We start from the raw sequence: 15,922 nt of genomic DNA on the forward strand, positions 1-15,922 counted from the left end.
CAAGCAGTAATGTAATGATCACCATTCGCATCATTATAGCATGGTCTTATTAAGAGGAAAGAAGACAGAAATCAATACAGGATACCTTTAGCAGCGGCGCTGAAAACGAGGGAGAGGCGGGAGGAGGAGGAGGGGAGGGAGGAAGGGAGGGAGGAAGGATGGAGCGAGGGAGCAGAGAGAGAGAGAGCATGAGGGAGGAGGGGGTGGGGGGTAAGGTGGTGGTAATGTGTGAGTAGCGGGTGCTCTCGCTTCAATGTTGCAGCCAGCGTAGTGGCAGATCGCTAGAATACTGGAGGGAGCCGGGTCGAGTGAGCTATTTGGGGTTCCCAAAAATCTGGGACAAACAGGCAGACAGAAAGACACACAGGCGGATGGACGGAAAGATAGGCAAGTGCTCCGACAAAAACGAGAAACGTAACGGATATTCGGCTTTCTTTTTATGTTGTTTCCGTTCTTTATTTATTTGGCTTTATTTATTTATTTATCGATTGATTGCGTTTTAATTACTGCCTTGTGACAGGGAGTGAGGGAGGAGGAGCGTAGGCCAAGCGGGCACGTTGTGTAGCCTTTCCAAATGTTTATTTATTTCAGCTGATTAGCTTATTAATGCGACTATTTTACATGCATTTTAAACACGATTCGCTGCTTTGTAGCCTGCTTATGGGTGAATGTGTGTGTATATAGCCTACATGTGAGGGACAGTGAGAGAGTGCAATCAGCTAGAAACCAAATAAAGTAGATTAACCAAAAATAACAAATCCAAATCTATCACAATAATTGTTGTACTTTATGCACGCCAGCGTGACTCGGGTTTCGTCTGTTTCTATTGTAATAGTATCCATTTTATTTACCAGCGCAAACCAAAGCTAACCCGGGTGAGTGACGCTAAGAGACTAGCGACTGTTACGGTGTTTGTTCTCACGCCTGTCGATAGGAAAACAGTAGGCTAACATTGAGACTATGCTAATATAAACGCATACATGAGAAATAGAACGATTAGACTAATGTATGGTTACTTACAGTTTGCCACGGCATACGAGAGAGACAGGAGCAAAAATCTGGACATAACCACAGGCTTATAATACAAGTATTATTACTATATTAGTCCTGATAGTGTTCTTCTGATATAGTAGTGGGAGTTCAGTTGTGGTTCTATCCGTCTGTGTGTTGGGTCTGGGCTGTTTCCTTAGCCTGATTGCTGCACAGTCAAGGAGCACCATATAGATTTATGTTTTATGCACATTTACATCCAAAATCCTGCGGATGAGAAACAGACATCCTAAAACGTAAATAGAGCTATCCAGCATAGCCTAGATGTGTACACGCCATCAACTGGTAAGCTAAACAACGAATGTTCTAAGTTTTCGATACCAAGTATATTTCAAACGGACGAAGATACACAGAAGAGGAACCATCTTGTCACAATATTACTGAAAAATGATATGAAACAAAACCAGAAGACGGAGGAAGATCATGTTTGTTCCCTTGCCGGTGCCGTTCATGTTTCAGAGAACTGCCCCTGACCTCAACGCCTGGCGTCTGAAGTCCCCGTTGGCTCTACGTTCCGACTCCGGTAAGACATTTTCTGTTATTCTTGCCATGTCGGTGAGGTTCAGTCATGCATTCCCGCCCCACCTTAACGACTCCCATGTAGCGCGCTTTTCGGTGCCGATTATCCACTCGGAACTGGAAAGTGCTCTGGGCACACACACACTTCTGTGTTGAAGGCTGGAATACACTCCTCTTCTCTCTTGTTTTAAATGTGTAAATAAACAGTCCATAGTTTAAAATTAGACTGCAAATAATTGCGCGTAAATGTAATTTTCTTCATTCCCTTGAAAGAATACGTGCTCGTAATGTGCGACGGGTCCATCTTGTGTTTATTTACGTTCCTTTTCTCCCGGTGATGTATCCCTCTTTCTGTCCCCTCTCTCCATCCTTCCCCTCTCCTCCGCTCCGTACGCCTGTGCCTCAGCCTCCGTCTCTCCCGAACTACCCTCTCTGCAGGCAGGAAATATTCATGCAAACTTATCGATCCTGCGGAGATCGATTCCTGGGCTGGTGGAAAGAGGGAGAGGGGAGAAAGAGGCAAATATACGGTGAAAGGGGAAGGACGGTGAACGAGGAGAAGGGAGAATACTGTCTTTATTTCATTTTATTTAACTTATTTTCGACAGTGTGCGTGTATATCTGTGTTGTGATTCAGACATTGAACTGACATTTTGTCGAATAGGCCTCTTCTGTCTCAATTCGAGACAATGGTTAGATGTGTGTGGATAACACCTTTATTTCAGTAGCCTGAACATGACAGACATTGATTTCTCAGGACCACGTTTGTCTGTCCAGATGCTTGTCTGCGTGTGGTGTCAGTGTGGCTGGTCGCTAAACCCGGCAGGGGAAGGCGGCTGTGGCGCCGTCTGCGTTTCATCTGCGCTGAAGCGGAATAAAAGGACGCATGGTGGGAGCAGCCAGCCCGGCTTTCGTGTGTCGCTGCCAGTGTGTCACTGTGGCGTCGTCTAGCTCTGGAATTAGGCAGCCGCCCAGACGTGAAACGGCAGCGGTTTACAGCTTTTCTCTTCATCCTCAGTAGGGAGTGGAAGTATGCGTAATGTCCCTGATCTCGGTGTGTATGTTTGTGTAGAGGTAGTAGGGTTGGGAGGGGGTTGGTGGAAAATACCATATGAATGCACTGAGCGTTTATCTTCCACCCTCCCGATTTATTAAAGCCATTCAGAATGCATGCACACAATGCCTGTCACGGTTTAATGGTGCATAAATACAGCTCGTTGTGCACCTAGACGGTGTCTGCGTTCTTAAAGAGACAGGCACACATTTATCTGTGTTAGACTATATTTTCCTCTCTTTTTCCAATGTGTAATTTTCAGATCAGTTCAAGTTCATTTGATTTCAGAAAGGCGAGTTTCTCTCCACCTTCATTTACTATCTGTCACAAGAAGGGTGTTTATACACCATGGTGTAAAGATGAGGGGATGTGTGAGAGAGAGAGAGAGAGGAGAGGGGAGCGTAGAGGGAGGAGAGTGACCTGTTACCTAGGTGTATCTCTAGAGTTAGCATATAGAGGAGAGGGAGGAGAGTGACCTGTTACCTATGTGTATCTCTAGAGTTAGCATATAGAGAAGAGGGATGAGAGTGACCTGTTACCTAGGTGTATCTCTAGAGTTAGCACATAGAGGAGAGGGAGGAGAGTGACCTGTTACCTAGGTGTATCTCTAGAGTTAGCACATAGAGGAGAGGGAGGAGAGTGACCTGTTACCTATGTGTATCTCTAGAGTTAGCACATAGAGGAGAGGGAGGAGAGTGACCTGTTACCTATGTGTATCTCTAGAGTTAGCATATAGAGAAGAGGGATGAGAGTGACCTGTTACCTAGGTGTATCTCTAGAGTTAGCACATAGAGGAGAGGGAGGAGAGTGACCTGTTACCTAGGTGTATCTCTAGAGTTAGCATATAGAGGAGGGGGAGGAGATTGACCTGTTACCTAGGTGTATCTCTAGAGTTAGCACATAGAGGAGAGGGAGGAGAGTGACCTGTTACCTATGTGTATCTCTAGAGTTAGCATATAGAGGAGAGGGAGGAGAGTGACCTGTTACCTAGGTGTATCTCTAGAGTTAGCACATAGAGGAGAGGGAGGAGAGTGACCTGTTACCTATGTGTATCTCTAGAGTTAGCACATAGAGGAGAGGGAGGAGAGTGACCTGTTACCTATGTGTATCTCTAGAGTTAGCATATAGAGAAGAGGGATGAGAGTGACCTGTTACCTAGGTGTATCTCTAGAGTTAGCACATAGAGGAGAGGGAGGAGAGTGACCTGTTACCTAGATGTATCTCTAGAGTTAGCACATAGAGGAGAGGGAGGAGAGTGACCTGTTACCTAGGTGTATCTCTAGAGTTAGCATATAGAGGAGGGGGAGGAGAGTGACCTGTTACCTAGGTGTATCTCTAGAGTTAGCACATAGAGGAGAGGGAGGAGAGTGACCTGTTACCTATGTGTATCTCTAGAGTTAGCATATAGAGGAGAGGGAGGAGAGTGACCTGTTACCTAGGTGTATCTCTAGAGTTAGCACATAGAGGAGAGGGAGGAGAGTGACCTGTTACCTAGGTGTATCTCTAGAGTTAGCACATAGAGGAGAGGGAGGAGAGTGACCTGTTACCTAGGTGTATCTCTAGAGTTAGCATATAGAGGAGGGGGAGGAGAGTGACCTGTTACCTAGGTGTATCTCTAGAGTTAGCACATAGAGGAGAGGGAGGAGAGTGACCTGTTACCTAGATGTATCTCTAGAGTTAGCACATAGAGGAGAGGGAGGAGAGTGACCTGTTACCTAGGTGTATCTCTAGAGTTAGCATATAGAGGAGGGGGAGGAGATTGACCTGTTACCTAGGTGTATCTCTAGAGTTAGCACATAGAGGAGAGGGAGGAGAGTGACCTGTTACCTATGTGTATCTCTAGAGTTAGCATATAGAGGAGAGGGAGGAGAGTGACCTGTTACCTAGGTGTATCTCTAGAGTTAGCACATAGAGGAGAGGGAGGAGAGTGACCTGTTACCTATGTGTATCTCTAGAGTTAGCACATAGAGGAGAGGGAGGAGAGTGACCTGTTACCTATGTGTATCTCTAGAGTTAGCATATAGAGAAGAGGGATGAGAGTGACCTGTTACCTAGGTGTATCTCTAGAGTTAGCACATAGAGGAGAGGGAGGAGAGTGACCTGTTACCTAGGTGTATCTCTAGAGTTAGCATATAGAGGAGAGGGAGGAGAGTGACCTGTTACCTATGTGTATCTCTAGAGTTAGCACATAGAGGAGAGGGATGAGAGTGACCTGTTACCTAGGTGTATCTCTAGAGTTAGCATATAGAGGAGAGGGAGGAGAGTGACCTGTTACCTATGTGTATCTCTAAAGTTAGCATATAGAGGAGGGGGAGGAGAGTGGCCTGTTACCTAGGTGTATCTCTAGAGTTAGCATATAGAGGAGAGGGAGGAGAGTGACCTGTTACCTATGTGTATCTCTAGAGTTAGCACATAGAGGAGAGGGAGGAGAGTGACCTGTTACCTAGGTGTATCTCTAGAGTTAGCACATAGAGGAGAGGGAGGAGAGTGACCTGTTACCTAGGTGTATCTCTAGAGTTAGCACATAGAGGAGAGGGAGGAGAGTGACCTGTTACCTATGTGTATCTCTAGAGTTAGCATATAGAGAAGAGGGATGAGAGTGACCTGTTACCTAGGTGTATCTCTAGAGTTAGCACATAGAGGAGAGGGAGGAGAGTGACCTGTTACCTAGGTGTATCTCTAGAGTTAGCATATAGAGGAGAGGGAGGAGAGTGACCTGTTACCTATGTGTATCTCTAGAGTTAGCACATAGAGGAGAGGGATGAGAGTGACCTGTTACCTAGGTGTATCTCTAGAGTTAGCATATAGAGGAGAGGGAGGAGAGTGACCTGTTACCTATGTGTATCTCTAGAGTTAGCACATAGAGGAGAGGGAGGAGAGTGACCTGTTACCTAGGTGTATCTCTAGAGTTAGCACATAGAGGAGAGGGAGGAGAGTTACCTGTTACCTAGGTGTATCTCTAGAGTTAGCATATAGAGGAGGGGGAGGAGAGTGACCTGTTACCTAGGTGTATCTCTAGAGTTAGCACATAGAGGAGAGGGAGGAGAGTGACCTGTTACCTAGATGTATCTCTAGAGTTAGCACATAGAGGAGAGGGAGGAGAGTGACCTGTTACCTAGGTGTATCTCTAGAGTTAGCATATAGAGGAGGGGGAGGAGAGTGACCTGTTACCTAGGTGTATCTCTAGAGTTAGCACATAGAGGAGAGGGAGGAGAGTGACCTGTTACCTATGTGTATCTCTAGAGTTAGCATATAGAGGAGAGGGAGGAGAGTGACCTGTTACCTAGGTGTATCTCTAGAGTTAGCACATAGAGGAGAGGGAGGAGAGTGACCTGTTACCTATGTGTATCTCTAGAGTTAGCATATAGAGGAGGGGAGGAGAGTGACCTGTTACCTAGGTGTATCTCTAGAGTTAGCATATAGAGGAGAGGGAGGAGAGTGACCTGTTACCTAGGTGTATCTCTAGAGTTAGCATATAGAGGAGAGGGAGGAGAGTGACCTGTTACCTATGTGTATCTCTAAAGTTAGCATATAGAGGAGGGGGAGGAGAGTGGCCTGTTACCTAGGTGTATCTCTAGAGTTAGCATATAGAGGAGAGGGAGGAGAGTGACCTGTTACCTATGTGTATCTCTAGAGTTAGCACATAGAGGAGAGGGAGGAGAGTGACCTGTTACCTAGGTGTATCTCTAGAGTTAGCACATAGAGGAGAGGGAGGAGAGTGACCTGTTACCTAGGTGTATCTCTAGAGTTAGCACATAGAGGAGAGGGAGGAGAGTGACCTGTTACCTATGTGTATCTCTAGAGTTAGCATATAGAGAAGAGGGATGAGAGTGACCTGTTACCTAGGTGTATCTCTAGAGTTAGCACATAGAGGAGAGGGAGGAGAGTGACCTGTTACCTAGGTGTATCTCTAGAGTTAGCATATAGAGGAGAGGGAGGAGAGTGACCTGTTACCTATGTGTATCTCTAGAGTTAGCACATAGAGGAGAGGGATGAGAGTGACCTGTTACCTAGGTGTATCTCTAGAGTTAGCATATAGAGGAGAGGGAGGAGAGTGACCTGTTACCTATGTGTATCTCTAGAGTTAGCACATAGAGGAGAGGGAGGAGAGTGACCTGTTACCTAGGTGTATCTCTAGAGTTAGCACATAGAGGAGAGGGAGGAGAGTTACCTGTTACCTAGGTGTATCTCTAGAGTTAGCATATAGAGGAGGGGGAGGAGAGTGACCTGTTACCTAGGTGTATCTCTAGAGTTAGCACATAGAGGAGAGGGAGGAGAGTGACCTGTTACCTAGATGTATCTCTAGAGTTAGCACATAGAGGAGAGGGAGGAGAGTGACCTGTTACCTAGGTGTATCTCTAGAGTTAGCATATAGAGGAGAGGGAGGAGAGTGACCTGTTACCTAGGTGTATCTCTAGAGTTAGCACATAGAGGAGAGGGAGGAGAGTGACCTGTTACCTATGTGTATCTCTAGAGTTAGCATATAGAGGAGAGGGAGGAGAGTGACCTGTTACCTAGGTGTATCTCTAGAGTTAGCACATAGAGGAGAGGGAGGAGAGTGACCTGTTACCTATGTGTATCTCTAGAGTTAGCATATAGAGGAGGGGAGGAGAGTGACCTGTTACCTAGGTGTATCTCTAGAGTTAGCATATAGAGGAGAGGGAGGAGAGTGACCTGTTACCTAGGTGTATCTCTAGAGTTAGCACATAGAGGAGAGGGAGGAGAGTGACCTGTTACCTAGGTGTATCTCTAGAGTTAGCACATAGAGGAGAGGGAGGAGAGTGACCTGTTACCTAGGTGTATCTCTAGAGTTAGCACATAGAGGAGAGGGAGGAGAGTGACCTGTTACCTATGTGTATCTCTAGAGTTAGCACATAGAGGAGAGGGAGGAGAGTGACCTGTTACCTATGTGTATCTCTAGAGTTAGCATATAGAGAAGAGGGATGAGAGTGACCTGTTACCTAGGTGTATCTCTAGAGTTAGCACATAGAGGAGAGGGAGGAGAGTGACCTGTTACCTAGGTGTATCTCTAGAGTTAGCATATAGAGGAGAGGGAGGAGAGTGACCTGTTACCTATGTGTATCTCTAGAGTTAGCATATAGAGGAGGGGGAGGAGAGTGACCTGTTACCTAGGTGTATCTCTAGAGTTAGCATATAGAGGAGAGGGAGGAGAGTGACCTGTTACCTATGTGTATCTCTAGAGTTAGCACATAGAGGAGAGGGAGGAGAGTGACCTGTTACCTAGGTGTATCTCTAGAGTTAGCACATAGAGGAGAGGGAGGAGAGTGACCTGTTACCTAGGTGTATCTCTAGAGTTAGCATATAGAGGAGGGGGAGGAGAGTGACCTGTTACCTAGGTGTATCTCTAGAGTTAGCACATAGAGGAGAGGGAGGAGAGTGACCTGTTACCTAGATGTATCTCTAGAGTTAGCACATAGAGGAGAGGGAGGAGAGTGACCTGTTACCTAGGTGTATCTCTAGAGTTAGCATATAGAGGAGGGGGAGGAGAGTGACCTGTTACCTAGGTGTATCTCTAGAGTTAGCACATAGAGGAGAGGGAGGAGAGTGACCTGTTACCTATGTGTATCTCTAGAGTTAGCATATAGAGGAGAGGGAGGAGAGTGACCTGTTACCTAGGTGTATCTCTAGAGTTAGCACATAGAGGAGAGGGAGGAGAGTGACCTGTTACCTATGTGTATCTCTAGAGTTAGCACATAGAGGAGAGGGAGGAGAGTGACCTGTTACCTATGTGTATCTCTAGAGTTAGCATATAGAGAAGAGGGATGAGAGTGACCTGTTACCTAGGTGTATCTCTAGAGTTAGCACATAGAGGAGAGGGAGGAGAGTGACCTGTTACCTAGGTGTATCTCTAGAGTTAGCATATAGAGGAGAGGGAGGAGAGTGACCTGTTACCTATGTGTATCTCTAGAGTTAGCACATAGAGGAGAGGGATGAGAGTGACCTGTTACCTAGGTGTATCTCTAGAGTTAGCATATAGAGGAGAGGGAGGAGAGTGACCTGTTACCTATGTGTATCTCTAAAGTTAGCATATAGAGGAGGGGGAGGAGAGTGACCTGTTACCTAGGTGTATCTCTAGAGTTAGCATATAGAGGAGAGGGAGGAGAGTGACCTGTTACCTATGTGTATCTCTAGAGTTAGCACATAGAGGAGAGGGAGGAGAGTGACCTGTTACCTAGGTGTATCTCTAGAGTTAGCACATAGAGGAGAGGGAGGAGAGTGACCTGTTACCTATGTGTATCTCTAGAGTTAGCATATAGAGAAGAGGGATGAGAGTGACCTGTTACCTAGGTGTATCTCTAGAGTTAGCACATAGAGGAGAGGGAGGAGAGTGACCTGTTACCTAGGTGTATCTCTAGAGTTAGCATATAGAGGAGAGGGAGGAGAGTGACCTGTTACCTATGTGTATCTCTAGAGTTAGCACATAGAGGAGAGGGATGAGAGTGACCTGTTACCTAGGTGTATCTCTAGAGTTAGCATATAGAGGAGAGGGAGGAGAGTGACCTGTTACCTATGTGTATCTCTAAAGTTAGCATATAGAGGAGGGGGAGGAGAGTGACCTGTTACCTAGGTGTATCTCTAGAGTTAGCATATAGAGGAGAGGGAGGAGAGTGACCTGTTACCTAGGTGTATCTCTAGAGTTAGCACATAGAGGAGAGGGAGGAGAGTGACCTGTTACCTAGGTGTATCTCTAGAGTTAGCACATAGAGGAGAGGGAGGAGAGTGACCTGTTACCTATGTGTATCTCTAGAGTTAGCATATAGAGGAGGGGGAGGAGAGTGACCTGTTACCTAGGTGTATCTCTAGAGTTAGCATATAGAGGAGAGGGAGGAGAGTGACCTGTTACCTAGGTGTATCTCTAGAGTTAGCATATAGAGGAGAGGGAGGAGAGTGACCTGTTACCTAGGTGTATCTCTAGAGTTAGCACATAGAGGAGAGGGAGGAGAGTGACCTGTTACCTAGGTGTATCTCTAGAGTTGGCATATAGAGGAGGGGGAGGAGAGTGACCTGTTACCTAGGTGTATCTCTAGAGTTAGCACATAGAGGAGAGGGAGGAGAGTGACCTGTTACCTAGGTGTATCTCTAGAGTTAGCATATAGAGGAGAGGGAGGAGAGTGACCTGTTACCTATGTGTATCTCTAGAGTTAGCACATAGAGGAGAGGGAGGAGAGTGACCTGTTACCTATGTGTATCTCTAGAGTTAGCATATAGAGAAGAGGGATGAGAGTGACCTGTTACCTAGGTGTATCTCTAGAGTTAGCACATAGAGGAGGGGGAGGAGAGTGACCTGTTACCTAGGTGTATCTCTAGAGTTAGCAAATAGAGGAGAGGGAGGAGAGTGACCTGTTACCTATGTGTATCTCTAGAGTTAGCATATAGAGGAGGGGGAGGAGAGTGACCTGTTACCTAGGTGTATCTCTAGAGTTAGCATATAGAGGAGAGGGAGGAGAGTGACCTGTTACCTATGTGTATCTCTAGAGTTAGCACATAGAGGAGAGGGAGGAGAGTGACCTGTTACCTAGGTGTATCTCTAGAGTTAGCACATAGAGGAGAGGGAGGAGAGTTACCTGTTACCTAGGTGTATCTCTAGAGTTAGCATATAGAGGAGGGGGAGGAGAGTGACCTGTTACCTAGGTGTATCTCTAGAGTTAGCACATAGAGGAGAGGGAGGAGAGTGACCTGTTACCTAGATGTATCTCTAGAGTTAGCACATAGAGGAGAGGGAGGAGAGTGACCTGTTACCTAGGTGTATCTCTAGAGTTAGCATATAGAGGAGGGGGAGGAGAGTGACCTGTTACCTAGGTGTATCTCTAGAGTTAGCACATAGAGGAGAGGGAGGAGAGTGACCTGTTACCTATGTGTATCTCTAGAGTTAGCATATAGAGGAGAGGGAGGAGAGTGACCTGTTACCTAGGTGTATCTCTAGAGTTAGCACATAGAGGAGAGGGAGGAGAGTGACCTGTTACCTATGTGTATCTCTAGAGTTAGAATATAGAGGAGGGGAGGAGAGTGACCTGTTACCTAGGTGTATCTCTAGAGTTAGCATATAGAGGAGAGGGAGGAGAGTGACCTGTTACCTAGGTGTATCTCTAGAGTTAGCACATAGAGGAGAGGGAGGAGAGTGACCTGTTACCTAGGTGTATCCCTAGAGTTAGCACATAGAGGAGAGGGAGGAGAGTGACCTGTTACCTAGGTGTATCTCTAGAGTTAGCACATAGAGGAGAGGGAGGAGAGTGACCTGTTACCTATGTGTATCTCGAAAGTTAGCACATAGAGGAGAGGGAGGAGAGTGACCTGTTACCTATGTGTATCTCTAGAGTTAGCATATAGAGAAGAGGGATGAGAGTGACCTGTTACCTAGGTGTATCTCTAGAGTTAGCACATAGAGGAGAGGGAGGAGAGTGACCTGTTACCTAGGTGTATCTCTAGAGTTAGCATATAGAGGAGAGGGAGGAGAGTGACCTGTTACCTATGTGTATCTCTAGAGTTAGCATATAGAGGAGGGGGAGGAGAGTGACCTGTTACCTAGGTGTATCTCTAGAGTTAGCATATAGAGGAGAGGGAGGAGAGTGACCTGTTACCTATGTGTATCTCTAGAGTTAGCACATAGAGGAGAGGGAGGAGAGTGACCTGTTACCTAGGTGTATCTCTAGAGTTAGCACATAGAGGAGAGGGAGGAGAGTGACCTGTTACCTAGGTGTATCTCTAGAGTTAGCATATAGAGGAGGGGGAGGAGAGTGACCTGTTACCTAGGTGTATCTCTAGAGTTAGCACATAGAGGAGAGGGAGGAGAGTGACCTGTTACCTAGATGTATCTCTAGAGTTAGCACATAGAGGAGAGGGAGGAGAGTGACCTGTTACCTAGGTGTATCTCTAGAGTTAGCATATAGAGGAGGGGGAGGAGAGTGACCTGTTACCTAGGTGTATCTCTAGAGTTAGCACATAGAGGAGAGGGAGGAGAGTGACCTGTTACCTATGTGTATCTCTAGAGTTAGCATATAGAGGAGAGGGAGGAGAGTGACCTGTTACCTAGGTGTATCTCTAGAGTTAGCACATAGAGGAGAGGGAGGAGAGTGACCTGTTACCTATGTGTATCTCTAGAGTTAGCACATAGAGGAGAGGGAGGAGAGTGACCTGTTACCTATGTGTATCTCTAGAGTTAGCATATAGAGAAGAGGGATGAGAGTGACCTGTTACCTAGGTGTATCTCTAGAGTTAGCACATAGAGGAGAGGGAGGAGAGTGACCTGTTACCTAGGTGTATCTCTAGAGTTAGCATATAGAGGAGAGGGAGGAGAGTGACCTGTTACCTATGTGTATCTCTAGAGTTAGCACATAGAGGAGAGGGATGAGAGTGACCTGTTACCTAGGTGTATCTCTAGAGTTAGCATATAGAGGAGAGGGAGGAGAGTGACCTGTTACCTATGTGTATCTCTAAAGTTAGCATATAGAGGAGGGGGAGGAGAGTGACCTGTTACCTAGGTGTATCTCTAGAGTTAGCATATAGAGGAGAGGGAGGAGAGTGACCTGTTACCTAGGTGTATCTCTAGAGTTAGCACATAGAGGAGAGGGAGGAGAGTGACCTGTTACCTATGTGTATCTCTAGAGTTAGCATATAGAGGAGGGGGAGGAGAGTGACCTGTTATCTAGGTGTATCTCTAGAGTTAGCATATAGAGGAGAGGGAGGAGAGTGACCTGTTACCTAGGTGTATCTCTAGAGTTAGCATATAGAGGAGAGGGAGGAGAGTGACCTGTTACCTAGGTGTATCTCTAGAGTTAGCACATAGAGGAGAGGGAGGAGAGTGACCTGTTACCTAGGTGTATCTCTAGAGTTGGCATATAGAGGAGGGGGAGGAGAGTGACCTGTTACCTAGGTGTATCTCTAGAGTTAGCACATAGAGGAGAGGGAGGAGAGTGACCTGTTACCTAGGTGTATCTCTAGAGTTAGCATATAGAGGAGAGGGAGGAGAGTGACCTGTTACCTATGTGTATCTCTAGAGTTAGCATATAGAGGAGGGGGAGGAGAGTGACCTGTTACCTAGGTGTATCTCTAGAGTTAGCATATAGAGGAGAGGGAGGAGAGTGACCTGTTACCTATGTGTATCTCTAGAGTTAGCACATAGAGGAGAGGGAGGAGAGTGACCTGTTACCTAGGTGTATCTCTAGAGTTAGCACATAGAGGAGAGGGAGGAGAGTTACCTGTTACCTAGGTGTATCTCTAGAGTTAGCATATAGAGGAGGGGGAGGAGAGTGACCTGTTACCTAGGTGTATCTCTAGAGTTAGCACATAGAGGAGAGGGAGGAGAGTGACCTGTTACCTAGATGTATCTCTAGAGTTAGCACATAGAGGAGAGGGAGGAGAGTGACCTGTTACCTAGGTGTATCTCTAGAGTTAGCATATAGAGGAGGGGGAGGAGAGTGACCTGTTACCTAGGTGTATCTCAAGAGTTAGCACATAGAGGAGAGGGAGGAGAGTGACCTGTTACCTATGTGTATCTCTAGAGTTAGCATATAGAGGAGAGGGAGGAGAGTGACCTGTTACCTAGGTGTATCTCTAGAGTTAGCACATAGAGGAGAGGGAGGAGAGTGACCTGTTACCTATGTGTATCTCTAGAGTTAGCATATAGAGGAGGGGAGGAGAGTGACCTGTTACCTAGGTGTATCTCTAGAGTTAGCATATAGAGGAGAGGGAGGAGAGTGACCTGTTACCTAGGTGTATCTCTAGAGTTAGCACATAGAGGAGAGGGAGGAGAGTGACCTGTTACCTAGGTGTATCTCTAGAGTTAGCACATAGAGGAGAGGGAGGAGAGTGACCTGTTACCTAGGTGTATCTCTAGAGTTAGCACATAGAGGGGAGGGAGGAGAGTGACCTGTTACCTATGTGTATCTCTAGAGTTAGCACATAGAGGAGAGGGAGGAGAGTGACCTGTTACCTATGTGTATCTCTAGAGTTAGCATATAGAGAAGAGGGATGAGAGTGACCTGTTACCTAGGTGTATCTCTAGAGTTAGCACATAGAGGAGAGGGAGGAGAGTGACCTGTTACCTAGGTGTATCTCTAGAGTTAGCATATAGAGGAGAGGGAGGAGAGTGACCTGTTACCTATGTGTATCTCTAGAGTTAGCATATAGAGGAGGGGGAGGAGAGTGACCTGTTACCTAGGTGTATCTCTAGAGTTAGCATATAGAGGAGAGGGAGGAGAGTGACCTGTTACCTATGTGTATCTCTAGAGTTAGCACATAGAGGAGAGGGAGGAGAGTGACCTGTTACCTAGGTGTATCTCTAGAGTTAGCACATAGAGGAGAGGGAGGAGAGTGACCTGTTACCTAGGTGTATCTCTAGAGTTAGCATATAGAGGAGGGGGAGGAGAGTGACCTGTTACCTAGGTGTATCTCTAGAGTTAGCACATAGAGGAGAGGGAGGAGAGTGACCTGTTACCTAGATGTATCTCTAGAGTTAGCACATAGAGGAGAGGGAGGAGAGTGACCTGTTACCTAGGTGTATCTCTAGAGTTAGCATATAGAGGAGGGGGAGGAGAGTGACCTGTTACCTAGGTGTATCTCTAGAGTTAGCACATAGAGGAGAGGGAGGAGAGTGACCTGTTACCTATGTGTATCTCTAGAGTTAGCATATAGAGGAGAGGGAGGAGAGTGACCTGTTACCTAGGTGTATCTCTAGAGTTAGCACATAGAGGAGAGGGAGGAGAGTGACCTGTTACCTATGTGTATCTCTAGAGTTAGCATATAGAGGAGGGGAGGAGAGTGACCTGTTACCTAGGTGTATCTCTAGAGTTAGCATATAGAGGAGAGGGAGGAGAGTGACCTGTTACCTAGGTGTATCTCTAGAGTTAGCACATAGAGGAGAGGGAGGAGAGTGACCTGTTACCTAGGTGTATCTCTAGAGTTAGCACATAGAGGAGAGGGAGGAGAGTGACCTGTTACCTAGGTGTATCTCTAGAGTTAGCACATAGAGGAGAGGGAGGAGAGTGACCTGTTACCTATGTGTATCTCTAGAGTTAGCACATAGAGGAGAGGGAGGAGAGTGACCTGTTACCTATGTGTATCTCTAGAGTTAGCATATAGAGAAGAGGGATGAGAGTGACCTGTTACCTAGGTGTATCTCTAGAGTTAGCACATAGAGGAGAGGGAGGAGAGTGACCTGTTACCTAGGTGTATCTCTAGAGTTAGCATATAGAGGAGAGGGAGGAGAGTGACCTGTTACCTATGTGTATCTCTAGAGTTAGCATATAGAGGAGGGGGAGGAGAGTGACCTGTTACCTAGGTGTATCTCTAGAGTTAGCATATAGAGGAGAGGGAGGAGAGTGACCTGTTACCTAGGTGTATCTCTAGAGTTAGCACATAGAGGAGAGGGAGGAGAGTGACCTGTTACCTAGGTGTATCTCTAGAGTTAGCACATAGAGGAGAGGGAGGAGAGTGACCTGTTACCTAGGTGTATCTCTAGAGTTAGCATATAGAGGAGGGGGAGGAGAGTGACCTGTTACCTAGGTGTATCTCTAGAGTTAGCACATAGAGGAGAGGGAGGAGAGTGACCTGTTACCTATGTGTATCTCTAGAGTTAGCATATAGAGGAGAGGGAGGAGAGTGACCTGTTACCTAGGTGTATCTCTAGAGTTAGCACATAGAGGAGAGGGAGGAGAGTGACCTGTTACCTATGTGTATCTCTTGAGTTAGCATATAGAGGAGAGGGAGGAGAGTGACCTGTTACCTAGGTGTATCTCTAGAGTTAGCATATAGAGGAGAGGGAGGAGAGTGACCTGTTACCTAGGTGTATCTCTAGAGTTAGCACATAGAGGAGAGGGAGGAGAGTGACCTGTTACCTAGGTGTATCTCTAGAGTTAGCACATAGAGGAGAGGGAGGAGAGTGACCTGTTACCTAGGTGTATCTCTAGAGTTAGCACATAGAGGAGAGGGAGGAGAGTGACCTGTTACCTATGTGTATCTCTAGAGTTAGCACATAGAGGAGAGGGAGGAGAGGAAGGACAGAGAAGCGAAAGAGGGAGCGGGTACTGGGAGGAGTTTTCGAGATCTGCACGTTGAAAAATTGCAAATGTCATAGTGAGATAAAAAAAAATGGAGAAAGAAGGAGAGAGAAGTCGGTGAAAGTTAAAGCAGATGACAGAGTGAAGAATGAGTCTGGAGAAGAAAAGGTGAACTGTACCAGAGTCAATGTGGTGCATGATATGTTGCTAATTATGCATAACAACATAACCTATTGTAACACACACTCTCTCTCTCCAGCCTGTACTTTTTATGTTCTTCCCA

General features: G+C 46.4%; 1 protein-coding gene across 11 annotated transcripts in view; it reads left to right on the forward strand.

Annotated features, from left to right (window-relative positions):
• The first annotated feature begins 223 nt into the window (after nucleotides 1–223).
• LOC110537505 (POU domain, class 2, transcription factor 2) overlaps nucleotides 224–15,922 on the forward strand; it is an 86,964-nt gene continuing 71,265 nt past the window's right edge. For 10 of the 11 annotated variants that reach the window (XM_036969215.2, XM_036969248.2, XM_036969220.2 and 7 more), the window contains exon 1: nucleotides 234–1,573. In XM_036969215.2, the coding sequence (XP_036825110.1) occupies nucleotides 1,474–1,573 (100 nt within the window). In that variant the 5' untranslated portion in view covers nucleotides 234–1,473. Of the gene's footprint in view, nucleotides 1,574–15,922 lie in introns of all 11 variants that reach the window. The other variant, XM_036969225.2, reaches the window with a different exon arrangement.

This window comes from Oncorhynchus mykiss, chromosome 3 (genome assembly GCF_057628025.1).
Source record: "Oncorhynchus mykiss isolate SJ-2025 chromosome 3, ASM5762802v1, whole genome shotgun sequence".
Lineage (NCBI taxonomy): Eukaryota > Metazoa > Chordata > Actinopteri > Salmoniformes > Salmonidae > Oncorhynchus > Oncorhynchus mykiss.